At 57.9% G+C, this 22,888-nt stretch overlaps 1 protein-coding gene across 1 annotated transcript in view; it reads right to left on the bottom strand.

The window, feature by feature from the left end:
- Positions 1-7,645: 7,645 nt before the first annotated feature.
- The window catches only part of Ppp2r2c (protein phosphatase 2 regulatory subunit Bgamma), a 98,808-nt gene continuing 83,565 nt past the window's right edge, over positions 7,646-22,888 (bottom strand). The window contains exons 6-10 of the mRNA XM_076863820.2: positions 21,140-21,304; positions 15,201-15,370; positions 13,659-13,750; positions 9,965-10,235; positions 7,646-9,621 (exon numbers count right to left, since the gene is read on the bottom strand). Of these exons, the coding sequence (XP_076719935.1) occupies positions 9,589-9,621; positions 9,965-10,235; positions 13,659-13,750; positions 15,201-15,370; positions 21,140-21,304 (731 nt within the window). The 3' untranslated portion in view covers positions 7,646-9,588. The remainder of the gene's footprint in view (positions 9,622-9,964; positions 10,236-13,658; positions 13,751-15,200; positions 15,371-21,139; positions 21,305-22,888) is intronic.

Here is a 22,888-nt window from a genome sequence, read left to right as displayed (position 1 = left end):
GGGTGAGGTTCAAGGGCAGCCCACTCCCTCTCCCCATCCCGCCAATCATGATGCCAAGAGATGCATTCACGATGCGATGCTGCCCCCCAGATGTACCACTGACTGTCCAGCGGGGGGACGTCACTGGGCACTCCCAGAGCCAACACAGACTGTCTCCTTTCATCTTCACAGCCCCACTGATGGAAGTACTGTGACAGCCGCAGCAGACCACTGAGGTTCAGAGAGGAGGTACCGGCACACATTAGCAGCGGAACCAGGATAGGACCAAGATGCACCTGCCCTGGCCCTTGGCCCACCTTGCTGCTCCTGGCACCCCACAGTTAGCTTCTAGCCAATCAGCAGAGCTGCCAGCTTGGAGGAGGGCTTGTGTGACTTGTGGTGAGGGTCCGCATTGGGCACCGATCCCATGTTCTCCCTCTCATTTACCATGAAGTCCTGAGTGACCAGAAGCCCTTCAGAGGCACTATCCCTAGGCCTCTGTGCCTCGACCTGTGAAACAGGAAGTCTGGATCAGTGGTTTTCACAGCTTCTTAGCAATGATCCCCCCACCTTTTTATTTGTTTTTTGGTTCTGGGGTTGAACCCAGGGGCACCCAATCCCTGAGCCACATCCCTGGCCCTTTTTTATTTAAAGGTAAAATCTTGCCAAATTGCTGAGGCTGGCCTCAAACTCGTAATCCTTCCTCAGTCTCCGAACCCCTGGGATTACAGGTTCCCTGGCTCAGTGACCCCCTTTTAAATGACCTGAATGTCATGCAGCGCTCCTGCAGAGTGGGAGGGGCACCCAGCAGTTCAGGAGCAGCAGGCACAGCCCAGAGTAGCAGTGTGGCTGCGGGTGCTGATCCCACTCCTAGGCCCTCCCAGCTGCATGACCCTGGGCAAGCCCAGGCTGCCTGGGCCCACTTCCTCCTCTGCCTCCCTGGCTATTTTGAGGGGAATGAGATTCCTGATGAGTCGGGTGGAATGTCGTTAGTAAATGCTCCATAAATATTTGGTAATTTTTTTTAAAGGTTAAACATTCATGGAACTTAAAAACTAAGAACCTTTAGACCAGCTCTCAAAAGGAGAATTGTGAAGTCCTTGCTAGCTTTGGAAGAACTTAAAACTTAGTAAAAATAACTGTTTAGATTGGAACTGATCAGAGGGGCTGAATTCAAACAAAGGGTGTAGCGTCTCCTAATGTTCTGTCTGCACAAGTAACTGCACAGCCAGAAGTGTATTCTGTAGTGTGACTTCCTATCTAGAATGTTCCTCTACCTTGCCAATTGCTCTAAAGGCCATTACTGTGCTGGATCAGTATGTACTGCTATGTGACACTGAGGTGGCACTGTGACTCCCCAGTTGAGCCAAACCCCGTCCCTGCCTCAAAATTCATAGCCCGCAGGGAGTAGGGGGCAGATGGCCCAAGTGCCCAACAGGAAGTGCTATGGGGATCCAGAGAGTGGCCTTCCAGCCTGAGGTTGAAGGGGGCAGGAAAAGCAAGGAGAGGAAGTGGAGAGGCCAATAGGGAGGGTATCCACTATGCAAGGCCCCAACATGGCGTGACCCGAGGCTGGACAAGAGAACTCCATGTGGTTGGGAGGTGACAAGGGATTTGGCCTTTGTCCCGAAGGGGCCCCACCTGGCTTCCTGGGTCCTTGTAGTTCAGAGCTGAGCTCTGGGGGGCTGTGCCTGGAAGTCCTGTGAGGCCCCATTTGCAGGGAGGAGAGCACCCCCATACGCCTTCCCAGCAGGCCTGGGAGACAATCCCTGGGGGAAGCTCGATGGAGCAGTGAGCTCTGGTGCCTGGCTTTGGGAAGCAGCTCTGCCTTCCATCTCCAGTGCGACGCTTGCCTGCAGGAGCTGGGACGGAGGAAACAGCTTGGCAAACAGGGTCCCAGGAAATGGTGGGGCAGTTCAGCGCTTCTTGTTTCCGTAGTCCCTTTCCAGGCTGCTATGGGGCTGCCTCAGGCCCCGTGCTCCAGCCCCGCCTCCTGCAGGCTGCAGTGACTGCCCCCAACTGGCCTCCAGGTCCCAGCAGGGCACAGACTGTCCACATTCCCCCACAGATGGCTGGGACCCAGCTGCCGCTGAGCAAGACTCCACTCAGTCACGATGTGAGGGAGGTGAGAACAGTGAGGCACAGCTGGCACAGTGAGACACCCCAAAATCCACAGCTGGCATCAAAGCCAGGACCAGAAATCCAGGTGTCCAGAGCTTCATCGCGGCTCACATAGTAGGTGCTCAGAAAACGCACTGAGGGCTGGGGATGTGGCTCAAGCACACATGCCTGTCATGCGTGCGACCCGAGTTCGATCCTCAGCACCACATACAAACAAAGATGTTGTGTCCGCCAAAAACTAAAAAGTAAATATTAAAATTCTCTCTAAAAAAAAAGGAAAGAAAACGCACTGAATGAACAAATGGCTGGTGAGCCACATTTGAAGACAAGTGTTGATCTTCCTGAAGGAAAACTAACTCTAAAGGGCACACCCATTTGCACCTTTCAGAGGCTCTGCAAGTAACACATGAATAATTCACTTCTCCAAACATCCACATCTATTTTGCATTTCAGGATTTTGGGGGGGATATAGAGTTAATAATGGAATTCTTACATTTTTCATTTTTACTTTTTTCCTCCTAATATTGCTGCCTTTTGTGGACTTTTAATCCCTCTCTGAAAGTCACCCTGTCATCTGACTGTGTGGGCCTCCTGCCTAATTCTAACAGCATCCAGGTAAAGATAATGGGGCTTTGTTTTTTTTTTTTTAAAGGACCTCAGTTTGAAGAATCGCTCCCCACATAAGCAATTATTTCAGGCTCTAAAAGCTTCTGTGTTGCTAGGAAACCACCCTGGGAGGCTGGCAGCCCTTTGTTACAGAGGTTCATCCAGTGGTTGGTTGCAGCCTAACTTTGAAAAGCAGTTTGCCTTCTGCTCTCTCACCTCCTTGTCCAGAAGTGACAGTCACCTGACCAAACTCTCTAGATGGCTGGCTTTCCCGTGTCAGAGGCCCCTTCCTCCTGTTGAATTCATAGAACATCCTGTCTCTGTAGGCAGTGTTCAGAGCCCCCAGAGGGGCCAGGGGCCTGGGTACTGGGATTTCGAAAGTGCCCCTGGGGTGAGACACAGGGCCCTGTCCCTGGAGGGCCAGCAGTGAGGTGGCCAGGTCCATCGCTCCTGACTTCTTCAGGAGCTTGCAGAGACCCAAAAGCTCAGCCCCACCAGGGGAGACCAGGGCCACCAGAGGGGACAGCCAGCTGGCTCCCCACAACACTGGAGACTGCTTTTGCTGTCATAGGCCCCAGGCTCACTTAGCTCTCAAGGTTGCTATTATCCCGGGGTTGTTCCCGGGAAGCTGGGGCATACAGGGTATGCAGAGAAGTTCAGCTGCTTGCCTGAGACTCCTGTGGTGTCCCCACACCTCCCCCAGCACAGCAGTCCTTGTGACCAGCAGAAAGTGGAGAGGGGATGAGTTGTCACATCTGAGGTTGGTTTATAAGAAGACTGTGGCCCTATCTCAGATCAGTGGCTCCAGGTGAATCCACTGCATTGAGTGGCTCCGTGGAGGAGCCCACGTGTACAGGGCTTGAGGCCTTGGCCAACAGCTATCCCAGAGAGCTGGGACAAAGTTGCCACTCCCAGCTGGCTCTTCTTCAGAGATGGTGGCGTGGCCAATGGCTAGGCGGCAAACTCCCAGGAGACCCTGAGCCAGGACCCATAGTATTCAGAGTGAATTAGTTTGTGCAATAATGGGTTGTTTTAAAACAAGATTGGCCCACATGCTGGGCCCCTTCTGCCTGTGTCTGTTTCCCTTCCTGTTCCTCTGTTATGTTGTGACATGGCTAAAGGGTGCCCTTACCAGAGGTCAAACTGATGCAGCCACAGATCTCAGACTTTCAGCCTCCAAAACTATGAGCCAAATGAGCATCCATACTCTATAAAGTACCCAGCCTCAGGCCTTCCATTATAGCAGCAGCAGATGGACTAATACACCATCTAATGTCTGTTCTCCCAGCCTCTGGTCACTGACTTTGGAAGGTTTGTCAGACTCCTGAGCCTCATTGCCTCCCTTCACCACGTACCACTGTGCCTGTCCTTATTGTATCCATGGGCCTCCCACATGCTTCCTAGCTTCCTAGGCCTCAGTTGGCTTCTCTGTGAAACCAGGATCACAGAGAGCTGCTTGGCAGGGTTATTGTGAGTTGGTGGGAAATGAGCCATCAGGCTCTGGTCCACATGATCACTCTTCACGATCCTTCCATCTATTCTTTTGATCATTTATACATTGACTCATGGATTCATGCAACCATTCATTCTCACTCTAATTCTTCTGGAGCATGTCCCTTTGCATAGGGAGGAAGATAGCAGGGTCCCCTGTACCAGCACAGTGGTCACAGCCCTTCCAGAGAAGGGCGTTTACCCACTGGGAGGAGTTTTTAAACCCACATGGAGCCAAGCCCTGGGCAATCTCCTCTCACACGCATGCTGGTCTTGGCCTTGCGAGCTGTTGTGGCCAGTGGCACAATGGCAAATGTTGATGGCAGTCAGGTTGCCACATCTGACCTCAAGCCAACTGCCACATGTGCAGGTGAGGAACGTGCAGCTTCAGCTGTGCCCCCAGCTCACCCGCAGAGTAAGTCTGACGGGTCCTGGGTGAGAACGTTCACGACTTCTACTGCTCTGGGGCAGCCCAGGACAGTCCGACTCCTCAGGCATCCTTCACACTGTCCCTCCTCATTGTCCTTGTCCCTAGTGTCGAGAGTTCATAGCAAGGGCCTTGACGTATGTACTACCTCATCCAGTGTGCTGTGCTGGACACGGTGGTTTCTTTAAGGTGGGAATTTTGATTTTTCAGGTCTAGAAAACTTTTCTCTAATCATTTCCCTTCCTGTCTTTTCTCCTCACCTCCCTGAGCCCCTCCTCTTGGTATGTTGAGACCTCCAAGAGATTATTTCTCTCTGAGACTCTCTTTGATTTTAAAATTCTACTTCCTGAGAAATTGCCTCAACTTTCCCTTCCAATCCCTGTGGAAATCTTTGTTTCTGCAATGACACTTCTAATTTCCATGGCTTATGATCTTTGACGTTTCCTGTCTGTGTTGCCTACATATCTTCTCGGTGCAGTTTGTGTGTGTGTGTGTGCACACGTGTGCTCCTGGGGTTGAACCCCGGGGCCCTGGACCACTGAATCACATTCCCGGCACACCATGGTCTTAAAATTAAATTTTAAAAGATTTTTCATTTTGAGATAGAGTGTCCTGAAGTTGCCCAGGATGGCCTTGAACATGCAACCCTCCTTCCTCAGCCTCCAGTCACTGGGATCGCAGATGTGCACCCCTGAGCCTGGCTATCACAGCAGATTTTCGAGAATGTCTTTGTCATTACAGGCACCTGAAGCTTCCTTGCCTCGGGGGTGTTTTCCCTCCTCTCTTGCACAGCAGCTGCCCCGCCTGGCTGCCTCCTTGGCTGGCTGCACAAAGCCCTCACAGCGGCTGCTGAGGCCACAAGTGGTGGAGGTGTCCCCGCAGGTGCACTTCCTAGCCAGTCTTCAGTGGTGTCCTGATAGCTGACCATGGCTGGCTTTCTGTCTCCAAGCCATTCCCCGCTGCTTGCTTTAGAAGCCTCAAGGCTGTCCCCCCTCTCTTCTCTGCCCTGTGGCTCCTGCGTTTTATCCCTTACTGCCATTTTGCTGGCCCTCGGGAGTGGCTGGTGGTAAAAGGGTGTGTTAGACCTGGGCCTCCCACAGGGGCCACTCCTCCAAATAGGCTCTGCTGGGCACCTGGTCCTCAAGGACCCTCAGCACCAGGCCTGGGCCAGGCACTGGACATGGTGGAGAGAGAAGCGTGGTCCCTTGAGGCCCTCCACAGGGAACAGGGAGCTGTGATGGGGGGTGGGAGGCAGGGCTGAGGGGCCAGGAGGAGACGGGGCTCAGGCTCAGCTCAGGAGGTTCATGGGGGGTAAAGGGCATGGTTAGCTCTGGGGACAAGGGCTGGGACAGTGGTGGGAACATCCATTTCAGCACTTTCCCTTTCAGGTGTCCTCTGCACGGCCTTGGCCTTGCCGAGATCTGCAGCTGTGAACGGGGGTGGCGGGGTGCAGGGGGTGGTAAGGCACCTAGGTGTATGGATCCCTAGGGTGTTGGGACAAATGACCATAAGCTCAGTGGCTTAACAGAGCACACATTTATTGTTGTACAGTCGGGAGGTCAGAGGTGCCATGTGGGCCTCCCTGGGCTAATGCCAAGTGGGCTGGTCTCCTGCAGGCTCAGAGTCCATGCCCGGCCTCTTCCGGCTTCCAGAGGCTGCCGAGGTCCCTGCCCCCCATCTTCAGAGCCATGGTGGTGCTGTCATGTCACACTGCCCCGCCCCCTTCTCCTTTGTTACCTCCCCTCCCTGCCCACCAGCATGAGTCTCCAGTGTCAAGGGTGAGAAGACGGCTCACCTGGGTAACCCAGCATGATCTCCATCTCCACCTCGGTGCTTCCGCAGGGTGCCAGAGCGGACGCTCCCTCACTGTTGGCTAAGGGTGGCTTTGGTGGGGCTGAGGACATGACATGTCATCATGCCCACCTTCCACCGTGTGTCCATGCTTTCGCCATCCTGGTTTAACCCCGATCCCACCACTTAAAGTTCTATGAGCTTAGGCATAAACTAAACTATTTAATCCCCCTAGGCCTCAGTCTCTCCATATGTGAAAGGGGCATAACCATAGTACTGCCACCACGCTCTGCACAGGGGTCTGCGCAAGGGATAATGCTTTCACGTATGGGCTGAGTCACATCCAGCCCCGTGGAACCAGGGCCAGTGAGGGAACTAACGTCTCCTTAGTCGTCCAGCTGCTGAGAAGGTGTTGTGCCCTCTGTTTACATGTGTGGATCAGAGAGGTTAGCCACTGCCACCCAGCCGGGAAGTGACCTTCTCCCTCGTGCTGTCCTGGGGGCTATGTAGTCAATGGGGAGCTTATCCAAGGTAGACGCTGCCAGCAAACCCCCAGAGGGCTCCTGTCCTTGTCCTGCTAGGTCTGGATATGACACCTTCTAGAAAGTGCAGGTGAGGCCTAGGCTGGGGCGACAGATGCACAGCGCGTCCCCACATCGTCCCCACATGTCCTGTCTACCAGCAATCCAAGCAGATGAGGCTGGGCCTCTGGCTTCCTGAGTGATGGCCCCTATGGCCTCTCTCCAACCAGCTGGCCATGCCCGGGGACCCAGAAGCCCATGCGTATTCTCCTGCTGGGGAGCACTGGAGGAGGAGCTGGCCAAAAGCCCAAGTGGGATGTGCCCTTGTGTGACTAGCTGTGATCTGCAGCAAGTCCTCGGCCTTTCTGAACCTCAGTTTCTTCGTCGGTATGACAGTCCTGTGGAGAGCACAGGAGAGTTTGAAAATACATGGGCTATGCACACCTGCTTCGAAACAGAACAAGACACTATCGTTCACTGAGTGCGATGTGCCACACTGTCCAAGTCCTCCTGCTGGCCATCCGCATGCCAGACCCACAAGGCAGGCACTCCGCCAGCTCCAGCTCCTCAGCGCTGGCTCCAGGATCAGAGCTCGGGGGCAGCAGGAGGCCCTGGGGCGGCAAAGCCTTGCTGGGCTCCAGGCCCCAGAGAGGCCCGGGAGTAACCCCACCACTGCCGCCTAAGCACACACGGCATTCTGGGCCTCGTGTTAGATGTAACATTTGTTATTTTATTGGAAAAAGCTGGTATTAACATATTTATAATTTTATTCAACAGTTGGATAATTTGTGAGACATCGAAGAAAAAAAGAATGCACCTATGCGTCACAGAGTCCAAAATGACCAGGCCCACGCCACCAGCACCACCCACGCCACTACCCACGCCACGCCAGGGCCTCCTCCCAGAGAGCAGTCAGATGAGGAGAAGATCAAAACGCCCGACAAGGCCACAGTGACCGTGTGACGCCCAGACATTCAAGGAGACCAGGGAGTTTAAACAGGAGGGTGCCCCTTCCCGCGCCCGCCCCCACCCCTGTCGCCGCCTCTAGCACACGCTCTGTGAGCCACAGTCTGCTTCAGGCAGGGCCATCTTCCAGGGACACAAAGACAGACTTTTCTTCCAAGAAGATCTTTTTCTGTCTTTCTCTTCTTTTTGGTTTGGTACCCAAAGTTTAAAACCGAACAAGTAAGGGCGGAGGAACTGCACTTAAGAACCCCCTTTGAAGATGAAGATTACGTCAGTGTTAACCCTGTGGCTGGACAGTGACTGTGAGCTTCAAAGGCAGACTTCAAGGAAGGAGGCCAAGGTCCCCGAGCTGAGTGCTGGGCTTCGGCGTCCACAGGTCACTATACACTCACCACATTCTCGAACCTCTTCACAGAGCAGGAAGGTCACCTGATCCTTTGATTGTTAAACTGAATTAGGATAAATATGTACATATAATACTGTCCAGGCTGCCTGGATTTTGTAGTGACATATAAACAAACATTCTTCATTCACATTGTTTAAAAAAAAAAGAAAAAGACCAATGGACCCATTTCTGTGTGTGAATAACATGGCTGGAAGTGAGAGGACATGCGTTTTGTGCTTTCACACACACACAAGTTTTCCGTAATGCACGAGACCTCAGTGGAGTCTGTTTCCTGGGTTGTAGTCCAAGTCGTAAGGGATGCAGCTGGGTTCGGCCGGCTCCCGCTGCTCCCTGCTTTCTCAATGGAGATGCCCAGCCACGTGGTCCTGCCGAATTCCATGGGAGGACACTGCAGGTCAGGGCTCTGGTCTTGGCAGAGCAGGGTTTACATCCTCTGAGTGTCCTCTGGGACTGTGTGTGATCCTCAAAGAAAATATCCTAATGGTCACGACATGCATGGTCCTGGCTTTGGGAGGAGGAGCAGGTACATCCCAGGTGGAGCCCAGAGTCCGTGGAGGAACAGCTCACAACCTCGCCACCCACAGAGAGCAGCCACCAGCTCCTCCATCTTCCCTGTCACACAGATGCCTACTCTCCTTTTCATAAGATGGAGAGGTGTCCCCTTCCAGAACCTTCCATCAGAATGGTGGCCCATAAAGAGCCTGTGAGAAGACCCAGAGGGATCCCTGACCCTGCCACTTGGTGGGTGCCTGCCTTGGGCAACTTGCCTGTCTGCACAGAGCCTCGGTGTCCCCATGTACAAAAGAGGACGGTATTGCTCACCTTTATCCCTACCCACAGCCCCTCGCAGCAGGGTACTCGGGAGCAGTTCTGCTTGTGGAGGAAATGAACAGACACCCACCTCGTGGTCGAGAGAGGAATAATACAGTCCACAGGCTGCAGCCAGCGTCTGTTCAGGCAAAACGTCCGTGAGTGTGGAGGGAAGAGGTGGAGGTGCCGCAGCTCAGGCCAGGTGCACCTCCGGCTTGTGCCACTCCCAGAAGCAACAGCCGCTCTGCTGGGCAGAGGCAGATGATGAAGAGAGGGTGCCAGGCCCACGCTTCGTCTCACGAAACTGAACCAGCTGGCCTGGGCTAACGACCATTCAGAGACCAGAGCCAGAGCCTGCATCTGCAAAGTCTCAGCAGGAATTCTCCACCTGAGAGACCCAGGTGGGACCATCTGAGATGGGCAAGCTGCTCCATTCACAGTCCAAAGAGCCCGACGTCCCCAGAGCCAGATCAGGGACCAGCTCCTGCTCCTCCTGGAAGGACCTGCGGGCATGAAAAATTAACCCAGACACATGAAAAGTCCTAAAAATGTGGAAAGACCGCAGGCCGAGGCAGGAAGGTTCCTGAATGGAGGGACCCTGAACTGAGACTCGGCAGTCACGCCCATTTTACCACCTGTGGCCCTGAGTCCTTTCTTCTCTTAAATGGTCATCGTCACGACACTAGTCTAGGGAAACTGGGGGGAAAGGCCCAAGTCACCCGTGTCCCCCATGGCCACCTCTGGAGTTGACCTCCCTCCTGCACTGCTGCTGAAGGTCGGGGACAATCTGCAAGAGTCGGGCTGGGACAGCCAGGGCCTTGCGTGCTAGTGCATGTCGGAGTTGACCTTGTCCTGGAAGATGTAGAGATTGTTGGTGGCCGCGATGGCGATGATGTTCTCAGCTGGGTGCCAGGCCGTGTGCAGGATCTTCTTGGTGAAGTCCAGGCTGTCCACGCTGATGTCGTCCCGCCGCCGCTTGCCACCCACGCACACGCGCCGCGGCTTGAGCACGGCCCTGGGCTTGCTGCTCTCCCTCGAGGCCTCCAGGGTCACGTCCCGCTTGGTGTTGCGGTCAAACATGCGGAAGAAGTTGTTGTAAGCCCCCGTCATGATGACACTGCGGGACAAGAGGGGTCAGCAGTGGGGGGGAACGAGCACCCCACCGTGGCCAGCATCCCCGGAAAGAGCCACGCTGCCTCCCGCCACCTTTCCCTAGGTCTCCTCTGCGCCCTTACCTCTCAGCTGCTATCCCTACGCAGACTTTGGGGCAGGGGCCGAGACCCCAACATAGCAGAAACCCGCTCTGGGCATTTCTCTGGGTGCAGGCCAGGCAGCCCTAAAACTTGCAACTGCAGAGGGAAGGACACTGAGGTGGCCGGGCCAGGCACTCAGCTGGGCAAGGCCTCTGGACCTCCCTCAGGCCCAGGCGCCCTGCTCCCAGGAGCCATAGCTGTAGAGTGGCTGCAGGAGGCTCAGTGCCCCAGTGTCTCCAGCTCCCTGATGAGGGTCTGCGCTCTCCACGTCCCCCTGTCCTCTCCCCTCTCCTAACTAGGACTTCTGCCTGCGGAGGGAACTGCTAAGAGTACACACAGAGTAAGACCCCGGAGGGGGAGAGTGCACAGGCCTGGGCCCAGGGGAGGGGTATTGGGGTTCGGCCCAGGGGAGGCCAGAGCAGCTGTGTGTGGGGAGGTACCTGGAGAGGAGGAGGGGCCTCCAAGAGCAATGAGGGGGTACAGAGGTGTGGCCTGCACCCCAGGGAGGCGCTGGCCCCGCAGGACTCTCTCCTCTTGGAGGCCGAGCTGTGCTTCTGAGGCAAGCTCCTCCCAAGCACTGTGCGGGGACAGGACGGGGGTCCTGTGGGGCTCAGGAACCTGGCGCACGGCCCTGGATACCCAGGCTGGTACCTGGTACCCAGGCTGCAGGGGACACGTCTCTCTTATCAAGGCTTCCTTTTCATGGGAGGACTGTGCCACAGTGGAGGCCTTGCCTGTCACCTCCCTTCTACCCAGCTGGCTCTGAGGGACAAGGTGGGCAGTGAGCCACAGGAGGCTCCTCTGTGGATGTCCCTGGGGCACCCAGGCCCACCTGGTGAGGGTTCACTCAGGGTCTCAATGAGAGCACATGCCAGGGTGACCAGAGGAGTCTGAGGAACAAGCACTTATGGATAGTTCTGGAAGGTTCCAAGGGTGCCAGGGGAAGTGCAGTGCTCTGGGACTGGTAGGTTTAGGGTTTCGCCACCTGTGACCTGCAGGCCTGTGGCAAGAGGAGGGGGAGTCACCAGGGAGAGAAGGGGGGGGAAGATAGGGAGGAAGAAAAGGAGAGAGGGGCAGAGAGAGAAAGGGAGAGGGAGGGACAGGCAGATTAAGGGTCATTTCATGCCTTCCTGGGACCTCAGAAGGTGGCTGTGTCTGTGTCACTCTGGAAGAGGGGTGGGGGCTGTGAGGGCGATGGGAGGGGGACTGTTGGGGGTTGTCATCCCAGCAGGGAGGAGGAAGCCATCGCAGGGAGGAAGGGCAGAGGGGAGGCAGGGGGGCAGACGTGGGCAGGACCAAGAAGAGAGGTCCCCAGGATGCGGCCAGCCCTGGGGAGCCCTGCTGCACTTCTCCAGGGAGACGAGGCTTGTCCGAGCCTTGCAACCAGAGATGCTCCAAGAGGACAGGCTGCAGAGGGCTTCAGGGACAGGAGTGTGTTGGGGCTGTCACAGAGGGCAGCAGGATTCTCCCACGGGTGACCAGGGAGAACGCAGGCCTGCCAACTGTGTGCACCGTCACAGATGAGCCACCTGGCCAGGCGTCACAAGACAGCCATGGATGGCCAGGCTTTATTAGTGTCACTTTCCAGGTGGGCAGACTCAGGGGCCCAGTGACTTAACCAGGCACTCTCCAGAGGAAGCCACCGTGTGCCTTGCCGGAATGGGTGGGTCACTGCAGGGCTGTCGCCCAACACACCATGTGGCACCAGCAGCTCCTCACTGCCCCTCTGTCCAGTGGGGGCTCAGCTTCCCATTAGCCAGGGAGCACGGCTGCGGGCCGTGGGCTTGATTTTGCCTCATTGTGCAAGAATGGGGTCCTGGGGCAGCACAGCTTCTCCCTGAGCCCCCGAAGTCCCAAAGGGCAGCATGGGATCCCAGCGACAGGCAGGCCAAGCTTAGAGGTGGCCCGGTGCCTCTGTGCCCCAGAAATGTGACAGCCCTTGGCTGAATGAGGGCTGCACTTGGACTGAACCCCAGCCCACCCCACTTCAGGGCTCCGTCTAGTCCTGGTCAGGAGGCCAAGAGGACAGAGGCCATGGGAAAGCCCGTGTAGGTGGCAGGACAGGAGAGGAACACCCAGGGGGCTACGGGGGGCATGGGAGGACCCCAGGGTTTCCTGCAGGAAGCCAGGAGGAGCCGCCCAGGAGCAGAGCACTCAGGGTGGGTTCATGGGGGTGGGAGCAGGAAGCAGGGAGGGGTGGGGACCACCAGGGCTGAGACAGCTGGCCTGAAAGGTGCACCCCATAGGAAGTCCTGGGTGGAGGATAGGACAGCTGAGTCCCAGAAGCCACACGCCAGCCACTGGAGCTCAGCACTTCTGGCTCTGGGTGCAGACATCGCCAGGTCACAAGCGCCCCCTGGTGCCCGTGTGGAGGAAGGACATACCTAGTAGCTCAGCACCAAGTCCCTCTCCTGAGATTCTCACTGCACCTCCCAGTGTTCACCAGGGAGTCCCCAAGTGTGGGAGGGCCACAGGACAGGAGGGTCTGAGCACTCCCACCTCCTCGGGGGTGGGGTCAGTCCACAGGCCAGAGAGGGGCCTAGGGGGCCATCCTGACTTTCTATGCATCCTTCAGTGGACCCCCTGTGACCACCAGGCTGGCCACTGCACACAGCTCTGGTCGGAGGCCCTGCAGGCAGCTCTGCCCCAGGACATCAGCAGGCCCAGGGGCTCCTGTTACCACTGGCTCCGCCCACCTGGGGCCAGGCCTGCCTCCTTGTGGCTTCCTCCTAGCTCTGGTCCAGTCGCTGTCCTCCACTCTTCCCAGCCCTGTGTCCAAAGCCACAGCAGTCACAGCCCAGCCCCTTCCAGAACTACAGCAGCATGACAGCCCTCAGCAGCTCAGGGGGCCGACTGCCCAATAGGAGGTGTGTGGCAGGGGCCATCCACGTGAGTGAATAAGCTGGGCCATGCCCCTGGACCCCGCCCCTTCTCCCCACTGCATGGATGGATAATAGAAGGCCTGCTCAGGGCTGCGGCCAATGGTGGCCACAATAATGGCAGGAGCAGGGGCCAGGTTGACCAATGGTCACTGCTGTAGAGAAGTGAGGCAGTCTTGGGGCCCATAGGTGTGGAAGATGACATGACCAGGTGCCACCTGCTTCTGCCTCATGGAGAAAAGGCACTAGGGTTCAGCCATCATGCTTGATGGCCCCAGGGTGTGGTCTCGCACCGACACCTTCACTCAGCAAGGCGTGTCCACCCCGGACAGTTTCCCCAGTCGCCCGCTGAGCTCCTGCAGGTCGAGAACCTCCTGCCACACGCAGGGCGGCCAAGGCTGGGCTCACCTGTCACTGCCGTTCCAGGCACATTCAAATTTGTCGAAGATGCAGTCGTTCTCGTACAGGGAACAGAGTTTGCTCCGAAGGTAATCATGGACCTGGTGAGAGGAGGGCCAGGTGAGAGCAGGGACAGGGACGACATCACAGGAACTGGCCGCTCCTGGGCTGCCCTCGTGGTGGAGAGAAAGAGCCCTGTTTGCAAGGTGCTGCAGGTGGCCCAAGGGACCCTGCTCCCCGTGAAGCCTGGCACATGGTTAGTCATGTGCTGGGTCCCCAGCCGGTCTGAGACCCACAAGAGACTCCGCACCCCCCTCTCAAAGCGCCTGAAATCAAGGCGTGTGCTTCACGGTCTGCACTGACCACAGGGTCATGAAAGGCATGGTTTGTCCCTGTCCCATTCTGAGGCCTCTGCTATTTCTAGAGGGACACAGAAGAGCCTATCCCTGCCCAGGGTGTGCAGTGGGGGTGGAGTGGGGGCCACAGTACCTCACCCATGGCCAAATAAGGGGCCGTCACCAGGAGATGCTCCATGGGCACGTGGCCTCCAGGGGCACTGCTCACACGGCCCAGCTCAGCCTCGGAGTGCCCTGTCTTCTGAGCTCCTTCCCAGTCCCCACCCCTGTGCCTAACAAGACACGCCCCTCCCAGGCCTCCGGGAGGGAGCGGGCTGTGGGTCACTGAGTCAGGGTCGCCTCCCTCATACCCCAGCCCCTTAGAGCTCGGGCTTCCCTTTCTGCAGGAGGGCTGACAACACCCTCTTCACAGGGGCAGTAAGGAATGGAGGTGACCCCATGTGTGGCAGGTGTGACACCCCATGCACTCATCCCAGGTGACACCACAAGTATCCAGCTGGGCTTCTGGTGGGTGTTTTCTGGCCACATCTGCACCACCAAATCCTGCTCATGCCTCCAGGTCTAGTACAAATGCCTCCTCTTCCAGGAAGCCTGCCCCTCCAGCTCCACGTGCGAGTCTAGCGCCCCATGAAGCTGGCCGCCCACCTGCAGGGTCTGCATGGACCGTGGGAGGAAGGACACACACGCACACCCTTCCCAGGGAGGTGCCAGCTCTCACCCTGCACCCGGCCCACAGCCCTGTGCTGGGGCCTAGAGGTGTGCCCACTCCCTGCCCACTCCCCGCTCCCCTGCCCTCTCCCTGTCTGCTCCCTACCCACTCTCCTGCCCGCTCCCTGCCTGTTCCCCTGCCCACTCCCTGCCCACTCCCCGCTCCCCTGCCCTCTCCCTGCCTGCTCCCTACCCACTCTCCTGCCCGCTCCCTGCCTGTTCCCCTGCCCACTCCCCTGCCCACTCCCTGCCCTGGCTGCACGAGCTGTTCTGGCTGCTCCTGGGGGAGGGCAGCGCTCACCTCACTTAGCAAGAGGACTGCAGGTGCTGGAGAAGGGGTGCACCCTGCACCCCGCATTAGACCCAGCCTGAAGTCCATCTTCGTTTTCACCATCTCCTCCTCAAAACCGAGGCCCCAGGTGCAGGGACATTTCCTGTGGGACCCTACCTGTGGAGCGGCCCGAGGTGGTCAGGCGGTGGCACCCACCTGGTAGGTCTCTATGGGCCTCGCCTCCATGTTCAGGTCCCAGACCTTGACCGTGAGGTAATCCCGTGTGAGCATGTAGCGGCCGCTGTGGCTGAACTTCACGTCTGACACCGAGGAGATGATTTCCGAGAAGAAGGAGCGGTTGCTGGGGTCCTCGGGTTCCTCAAAGACTGCAGAGAGAGTTGGTCACTGTCACTGGAGTGCCCAGCCCATGGGCCAGAGGGCCAGGAGACTGTTTCCACCCTGGGCGCAGCTGTCTGTCTGTAGGTCATTTGTTCATTCGTCAGACCTACAACCAAACATAACCAGGCACTGGCCCAGCTATCATCCAGCAGAGGAAGAACCGGCACCTAAAAGGGCTCATTTGTGGGAACAGTGACACATTTATTCTGTGTCAGATTCTGTGAAGTCTTCCCTTATATTATCTCATCTAATCCTTGAATAAAAGTATCAAGTTGATACCCTGATTATCCCCCATTTTATAGCCAAGAAAACCAAGGCAGACACTGAAAACCACGCCCCGGGGGTCAGAGCTGGAGAAAGTGGTGACTCTGAACCCAGATCCACACTCCCGTGCTGCCCTCTGCTGCCTCCTACTGGTGACGTCCAGCACCGGATCGCAAGGGTGGCCTGACATGATCCTGCCCTAGGCTGGGCACTGCTGTGGCTTCAGAGGCCTCTCCCCACCTTGAGGAAGACCAAGGGTCGCCCGCCCGTGATGCCTGCTGGCCCCTGCTGCGCGTCAGTTGGTCTCCCCATCTCCTCCTCACGGCAGGAGCCTCGTCTCCAGACAGCCATCCCCAGACCCTCCAGCCTGCCTCCACTCAAACCATGGTTCCAGCAAGTTCGTGAGGTGAGGACGTGGCCCTCTCCTCCTGTGCCAGCCCACTATGCTCTGAGCACTGCGTCTCTGCCCGGTGCTAACAGGCTAAGCCCCCAACTGGTCCCCAGTTTCCAACCTCACCCCTAGTCTGTTCTCCACTTGGCCACCAGGGGGAGCCTGCCGAACACTCAGGCACCCTGTGGCTCTGGCCCTTCAGAGTAAGGGACGCTCTCCCCTGTGGCCTGTGAAGCCTGTCCATGTGGGCCTTCCTCCACCTGTGGGCCTTCCTCCACCCGTGCCCCTGGCCTCCCCTCCCACGGGCCCCACTTCTCTGCCTACCAGCCTCAGCATCCGGCTGCAGGGCCTGAGCACTGGCTGCTCCCATTTCGGGGCAGCTGGGCCTGGCTCTGCCCCCAGACTGCTGGGGGGACTGGCCGCCTGGCTTTTCTGCTCCATGTGCAGGGTCAGGGATGCGCCTTGGGAGCCCCCATGCAGCCCCCCCAGGTGAGCCTGGCTCACCCACAATTCCCCTGAGTTTTCAGCCTTCAGCATTTCTGGGGAGACAGAAGGAGCTGTGGCTGGTGACAGGAGACAGGGCTCCACCTGGGCTCCACCTGACTGTGTGACCTGGGCCAACGTCCTAACTTCCCGATGCCTTAGCGTGGTAGGCAGCAGCAGCCTCTAAAGATGTCTGCTCTCTGCTCCCGGGAGCTGTGCACACAGAGAAAGGATCTGAAGGGGGGTCCCTGTGAGGACACAGGGACCTCTGAGAGGGAGGCAGGAAGCTCACGGCAGAGGAAGAGAGGGAGAGAGACAGAGCGCAGAGCAACCCGCGAGGAGGGTGAGGGGAGCCACGGGATGGGGAAGGCAAGGCCCCTGGAGGCTGGGGACGGACTCCGCCCGAGGCCCTAGGAACCCGGGCCGCCCGCCTCCAACTCCCTGACCTCCAGAGCTGTGTTGTTTCAAGCCACAGAGGAAAGAGCAGCCTCCCAGGCTCTTGTGGCAGCAGCGGGGGTGGGATGCCCCCCAGCTCCATCTGTGAGATGCACCACCCTGCCCTCCTCCGGGCAGCTCTGGGACTTGATGGACGCCCACCCGGAGCAGCACGTGCTGTGCCCCAAGCACTCAGCAACATGAGCTGGGGTTCTCCTTGTGCCCAGCACCAGCTGGGCGCGCAGTCTGGTCCCACCAAGGGTCTGGACCGCCACCGCCCATTCCGAGGAGCCTCTGCTCCAGGCCCGCCCCGTTCCTTCCGCAGCTCTGCTGTCAAATGCAGAAATAACCGTCTATTCTGAGGACTCACAGAGGGTTGTTTCCATGGCTACCCTGCCACATCGCCTAGCAGACAAAAGACCCTGGTTTCTAGTGCAGAGAGAAGGTGGAGCCAGGTACCAGAGAGCAGGGCAGCCCAAGCACCCTCCCACCTTGATGTGGAGGGCCTAGGAGGCTACTGTGCTTCTCGGACCTACGGTTTCCTCATCTGTCCATCGCGGAAATAAACATCCACACGTGGTCCAGGACTCCGGTCACAGTGTGAATGAAAATCGCAGGTTTGTCCTGCTAGGAAGTGATGACATGAGCATGCCTCCCTGAGGGGTCGCTCCCACGCTGAGTTTTGAGCAGTAAGTGGACAAACAGAGACAAGTGGGAGTCAGGAGCCAGTCCATCTCCAGGTCTAAAAACGTCAGCTAAAGTAACGATCATTTGTGTTCTGATCAAAAACAGCCACCACCACCTGCCAATCAGGAATCAGCTGCCTGCTTAGTTCCCTGCCTCAGAACCGAGCGGCCTGGTCACAGCAGGCAGCAGGGCGACACCCAGCCCTCACCCCGCATTTACGGCAAACTAAACGAGACAAGGAGAATGAGCCGAGAAGGCGACTAGAGAAGGAACCAGCCTGTCACCAGATCGGAAGAGAAAGCTCCCCGGGCTGAGGCTGTGACCAGAGGTAGAGGCTGCCTGGCATGCCCAGGCCCTGGTCCATCCCGGCACGCAAAAAAGAGAGAGCGAGCTATTCCATATGCAGGCTATTGAGTTTGAGAATAAAAAATCCTGGAAAATTTTAAAATACAGAATTAACTGTAATAGAAAATACGCATAAACCACATAAACTACTAATCAAAAGAAAATAGACCATTTTTTTAAAAAAAAAATTATTCTCAAAAAAGACATTAGAGCCAGCCAGGTGCTGCCACCCACACCTGTAATCCCAGTGGCTCCAGAGGCTGCCGCAGGAGGATCGAGAGTTCAAAGCCAGCCTCACCAACGTGAACTGCTAAGTAACTCAGTGAGACCCTCTCTCTAAATAAAATACAAAACAGGGCTGGGATGGGGCTCAGTGGTCAAGGGCCCCTGAGTTCAATCCCTGGATAGGTTCATACGTGAGCTTCACGAAGACGCCAGGGGCAGGTTTACTCTACCAAGTTCCAGAAAGAGGAAGACAGAGCTACCCAGCTCGCTGTAGGAAATCAAATAACCTTAACAAAACTGGGCAAAGAATAGGGAAAGAAAATTAAAGGCCAACTTCACCTAAGAGCATGCACAGAGGCCTATGTAAAACCAGCAATGCACACATGGCTGCCTGTCCACAGGCCAGGGAGGGGCCTGGACACCAGGATGCTCCCAGGAAGTCATGGGCAGCCAGAAAACAGGCCACAGCGATGTCTCTGGAGGCTCCTGGCCACATGTCACCAAGCACTGTGCCAACCAATGTTCTGGAAGACCCAACGTCACTCCCTGAACACCTTGCCCTTCAGAACCTAGTGCATTATGGGGAGGGGTCTGCCAGGGCCCCAAAGCAATGCTCCCTGCAGCCCTGGAGGATGGGGCGAGAACGAAAATTGGATTGAGTCATGGAAAATAAAGCTCCATGCCTCCTACTCTCAGGTTTGCCTGTGACTCAGACAAGGCTGGCTCATCACCAGGAGCACAACAGTCACGTGGCTGGAATCCATGCTTCTAGCCGAGCTCAGGAAGCACACAGGTGCTCCCGCACACTCCGGGGACCAGGGTGACACGGGCTGCAGAAGCCTAGGGCTCTGATTTCCACCCCCCCACACGACAATGGAGCAGCATGGCACCAAGAGTCTCTGTGCCCCTCTGTGTCCCCTTGATTCAAGGTTTGAACCTGTTAAACACCAACAGAGAGAAAAACAGAAACAGCGTGTCAGCCGCGCTCGGTGGCCAGTGGCCCGTCCTAGCCACGTCCTTTCCGGGGCTCCCCTGCTTCCCTCTTTGGCCAAGTGCTCGTTGCTCTTTTGTCCCCCAGTGAACCTCCTCACAGGAGTATTTCCACGTCATTTCAAAATCCTCTAAAACAATATCGGAACAAGGTGACAGAGCAGTGCTCCATGATGCAGGCGTTGACGTCACCGAATCGCCCTTTGCTGTCCTGGACACGGGGTGTCTCAGCTCCTGTCCTGTAGGAAGGATGTGCCCCGGAGCCTCAGTTTCCCTCCACGGGGTTCCGAGGGAGTCAGGGCCTGGACCCTTCCATTCCCGTCTTACTCTGTACCCTCTGAGCCAGCCCTGCCCTGGTGACACCCGACCTGGGGCAAGGAGGCTGTGTCATACTCCGACCTGCGCGCAGAAGAGAATAAACTAGTGTTGCGCTAAGCTGCTCCCTGTGGTTGTCCCCTGTGGCAGAGCAGGGGACAGCTCCATTCTGGGCCTGGTTGTGGGCCAGCACTGCCCACACTCCTCAGGTGGCCTCTGGCCTCCCCTCTGTCCTGTCCACACGCTGATACCTCAAAGGCCTAGGCCTCTCCCTGGCCTCCAGGCCTCCACGTCTGGCTGCCTGCTGGACCGTGCTAGTGTGCAGATGACCCACTCACAGGTGGCCTGCCACCTGTCCAGGCCAACCCACCCTCACCACTGCTTGAGCCTGGGAGTCCCAGGCCTGGCGCAGCCTATCTCACTTGGAGCACACTTGACCTCTCACCTTTGGCCTGACCTGCGGGCGGTGGCCTGAGCCACCTTCCCCTGCTCTACTCTGATTCGCCTCCTGCCCTCCTTCCCGTGCTCCCTCTGGCCCCCTGCCTCTGCCCCGCACAGCCCTGCTCTGGACCACCTTCTCCCCACTCCCGCGGCTCACTCCCGGGGGTCTGTCTTGCCATACCCTTGCTGGCATCTGTCCCTGAACTTGACACCATGGCCTAGGTACGTGTTCACTGTCTCCCTAACTCAGACGCAAGCCCCTGGCGGGAACCAGCGCCCACTGAATGCTCCTGACATGCAGCATGGAGCGTGGGCAGGCCTGGAGGAGAGTGGTGGTAGCCAGGAGCAAGGGACAGAGCTCAGGGAGGGAGAGGGGACAGGAGGCTTCAGCACCTGAGCCTGAGTCCCCAGGGCGGGGACAGGATCCACGTGACTACTCATGACACGTGCACCCAGGGGAGAGTGTCACCACTCTCCACCAGCCCCCGACTGGCCTCACTCACTCAGGAAGTGTCTCTTTCCAGACACTGTTAATAGGCACTGGGGACGGATGGGGAGGTGGACCGGAGGGACACGGCCCCTGCTCTCCCAGCAGGGTGCAGCCTGCTACTCCACAGGAAGGGAGCCTGATCCTGCCTCCAGGGGCCTCTGAAGACCCCAGGGGCCTCTGGAGACCATGTGGCAACTGGGGCCACAGCCAGCACCAGGCAGCCCAGCCCCCCGTGCTCAGTTCTGGGGCCAGGCTCAGCCGAGTGTTCAGAAGGTGGGCCGTGGCGGCTGTCTTCATGAGAGCTGTTCCCCTGGGCCTCCAGGGTACCCTCTGGGGGCTCCAGGATGAGGGGCCACACATTCCACACCAGAGGGGCTCAGGCTGCAGGGGACGAGGGAGCAGCCCCCAGGGAGCTCTGCAGGGGAGGAGGATGCAGCCCAGGATGGGCAGAGCAGGGTCCTGGCCCTGTGTGGCATCAGGGGAGGGCCCCCGAGGAGGTGACATTACAGCAGCACCTCCTTCACTTCTGCGTCTCCTGGCCCTGGCCCTAGAGTCCCAGACCCTGGAGCTGGGCGGCTCCTGGGCAGCAGGACCCCAGAACAGCCGGGCCCACGCCGGCCGCCCCCAGCTCCAGGACGGGCCGTGCAGCTCGCCCCCCCCCACCTCTGCAGGGCCTGGGGTGGCACTTACGCTTGGAGTGCTTGTCACACAGGGCCGCCGCCCGCATGTCGCAGAGCCGCAGGGAGCCCTTGCTGCTGCTGTAGACGAAGAGGTTGCAGTGGTGGGGGTGGAACTCCGAGGCCGTGATCACCTCCGTGAGGTCCTCCATGTTGGCCGGCTTGATGTCCACGATGTCTGGGGGCAAGGTCAAGGAAGGGCAGCAACGGCACCCTGGCTGCTCTCTTTTCCCTGCCCCCAAGGCCCCCAGAACCAGGCTGTGCACCTCTGTTCCCAGGACCCCTGGACAACACCACAGCAGAGAGGCCCCTGAGCCACAGAGCTGCATGGGGCAGTGCCTGCTGCCCCCTTTCACACGGTGTCCACTGTCCTTGCAAAGCTGGGCCCACTGCCTCCCTCCCACCCTGAGCCCTCTCCCCAGTGGCTCCCAGCCCCTGTCAGTGTTGAGCAGAAGGAGATTTTGTTGTGCACCTATTACATACTCCTCAGGAGCGCTCCTGGTGAAGGGTTCAACATCTCTGTCACTCTAAATCTGTCTGAAACCAAGCCTGTGGGCCTCTGTCCCCTCCCCCAGCTCCTTTCCCCTCTGCCCATGGCATCGGGGTCTCCTGTGGGGAAAGGGCCTCCTTCCTTTCTGGGCCAGCTCCAACTGTGCCTATGTGCAGGCTGGGGAGTCGCAGGCCCCAAAGCCTGGGTCTCTCAGTGGCCCAGGACGGTGGCTGTCACAGCCAGAGCACCTGAGGAGAATCTTGCTCTTGCAAAGGATGCTGGGCACAGTGGACGCTGTAAGGAACTCTGTGAGCAGGCTTGGTCTCCACGGGCACAACACGGTCATGGCCAGGACCTGGGAGCCCTCTGAGCAGGGCCCTGGAGCCAACGGGCAGTGCTGCCCTCTGAAGCCAAAGCCAGTGCCTCTGGGCAGCATGGTGTCCTACAGGCCGTGGGTATCCCACGGGGTCGGGGCCACCAGGTCCCTGAACCCACAAGTCCTGCTGCCTCACTCTTCATGGAAGCCATTGGGTATGTGACGGAGCTAATGACTGAGAAGGGATGCCATCCCTGCTGAATTTCATTTAGTCACCCCAGGACGGGCCTGACAGTGGGCTCCTGGTCAGGGAGGTGCCGTGGCAGAAGCCCCAGGGCCCAGCAAGGGCAGCCTCCACTCACCCGCACAGCCACGTGTGTGCAGGCCACAGCAACCACCTGGACGGCTCTAGCTTTGGGCAACCAGGTCAGAAGCCAGAGGCCCTGGGCTGGGCATCAGGGCCTGGCTGTCTCCGGAGCAGGCTGCCACATGGGAACCTCACCTCTGCCCTGCAGCCTGTCTCCATGTCTGCAGAACGAGGGGTGGGCGTGAGCAGGGAACACCCTTTCCTCTAGAGGTTGAACCCTGGCCCCTCCTCAGCTCCTGAGTGGCTGTGTGAACCCACGTGTGGGACCCTGCTGTCCAAGGCCCGCCTCAGGACGGGCCTCCCTTGGGAAGGGGCATAATCAGGTGCATTGAGAGCCCCTCCGCTTTCCCACCTGAATCCGCTCCAGCTATCCGGGGGGCTCTGACTAACTCCCCATCACTCTTTGGCGGTTAAGAATCATATTCCCTACAAGAAAAGTTGTGGGGCACAGGAAGATTCAGGAGAGAGGAGCAGGTCACACAGGCAGGACGAGAAGGACAGTGGGTAAAGTCCCCTCCCTGACTGAGCAATTATTTTCTCCAGAGCCCTGGGCTGAGGATGGCCCCCCAAAAGGTGTCCATAACCCCCA

Source organism: Callospermophilus lateralis, chromosome 8 (assembly GCF_048772815.1).
Source record: "Callospermophilus lateralis isolate mCalLat2 chromosome 8, mCalLat2.hap1, whole genome shotgun sequence".
NCBI lineage: Eukaryota > Metazoa > Chordata > Mammalia > Rodentia > Sciuridae > Callospermophilus > Callospermophilus lateralis.
Note: the sequence above shows the minus strand (reverse complement) of the source record. Positions and strands in the feature narration are given on the sequence as shown.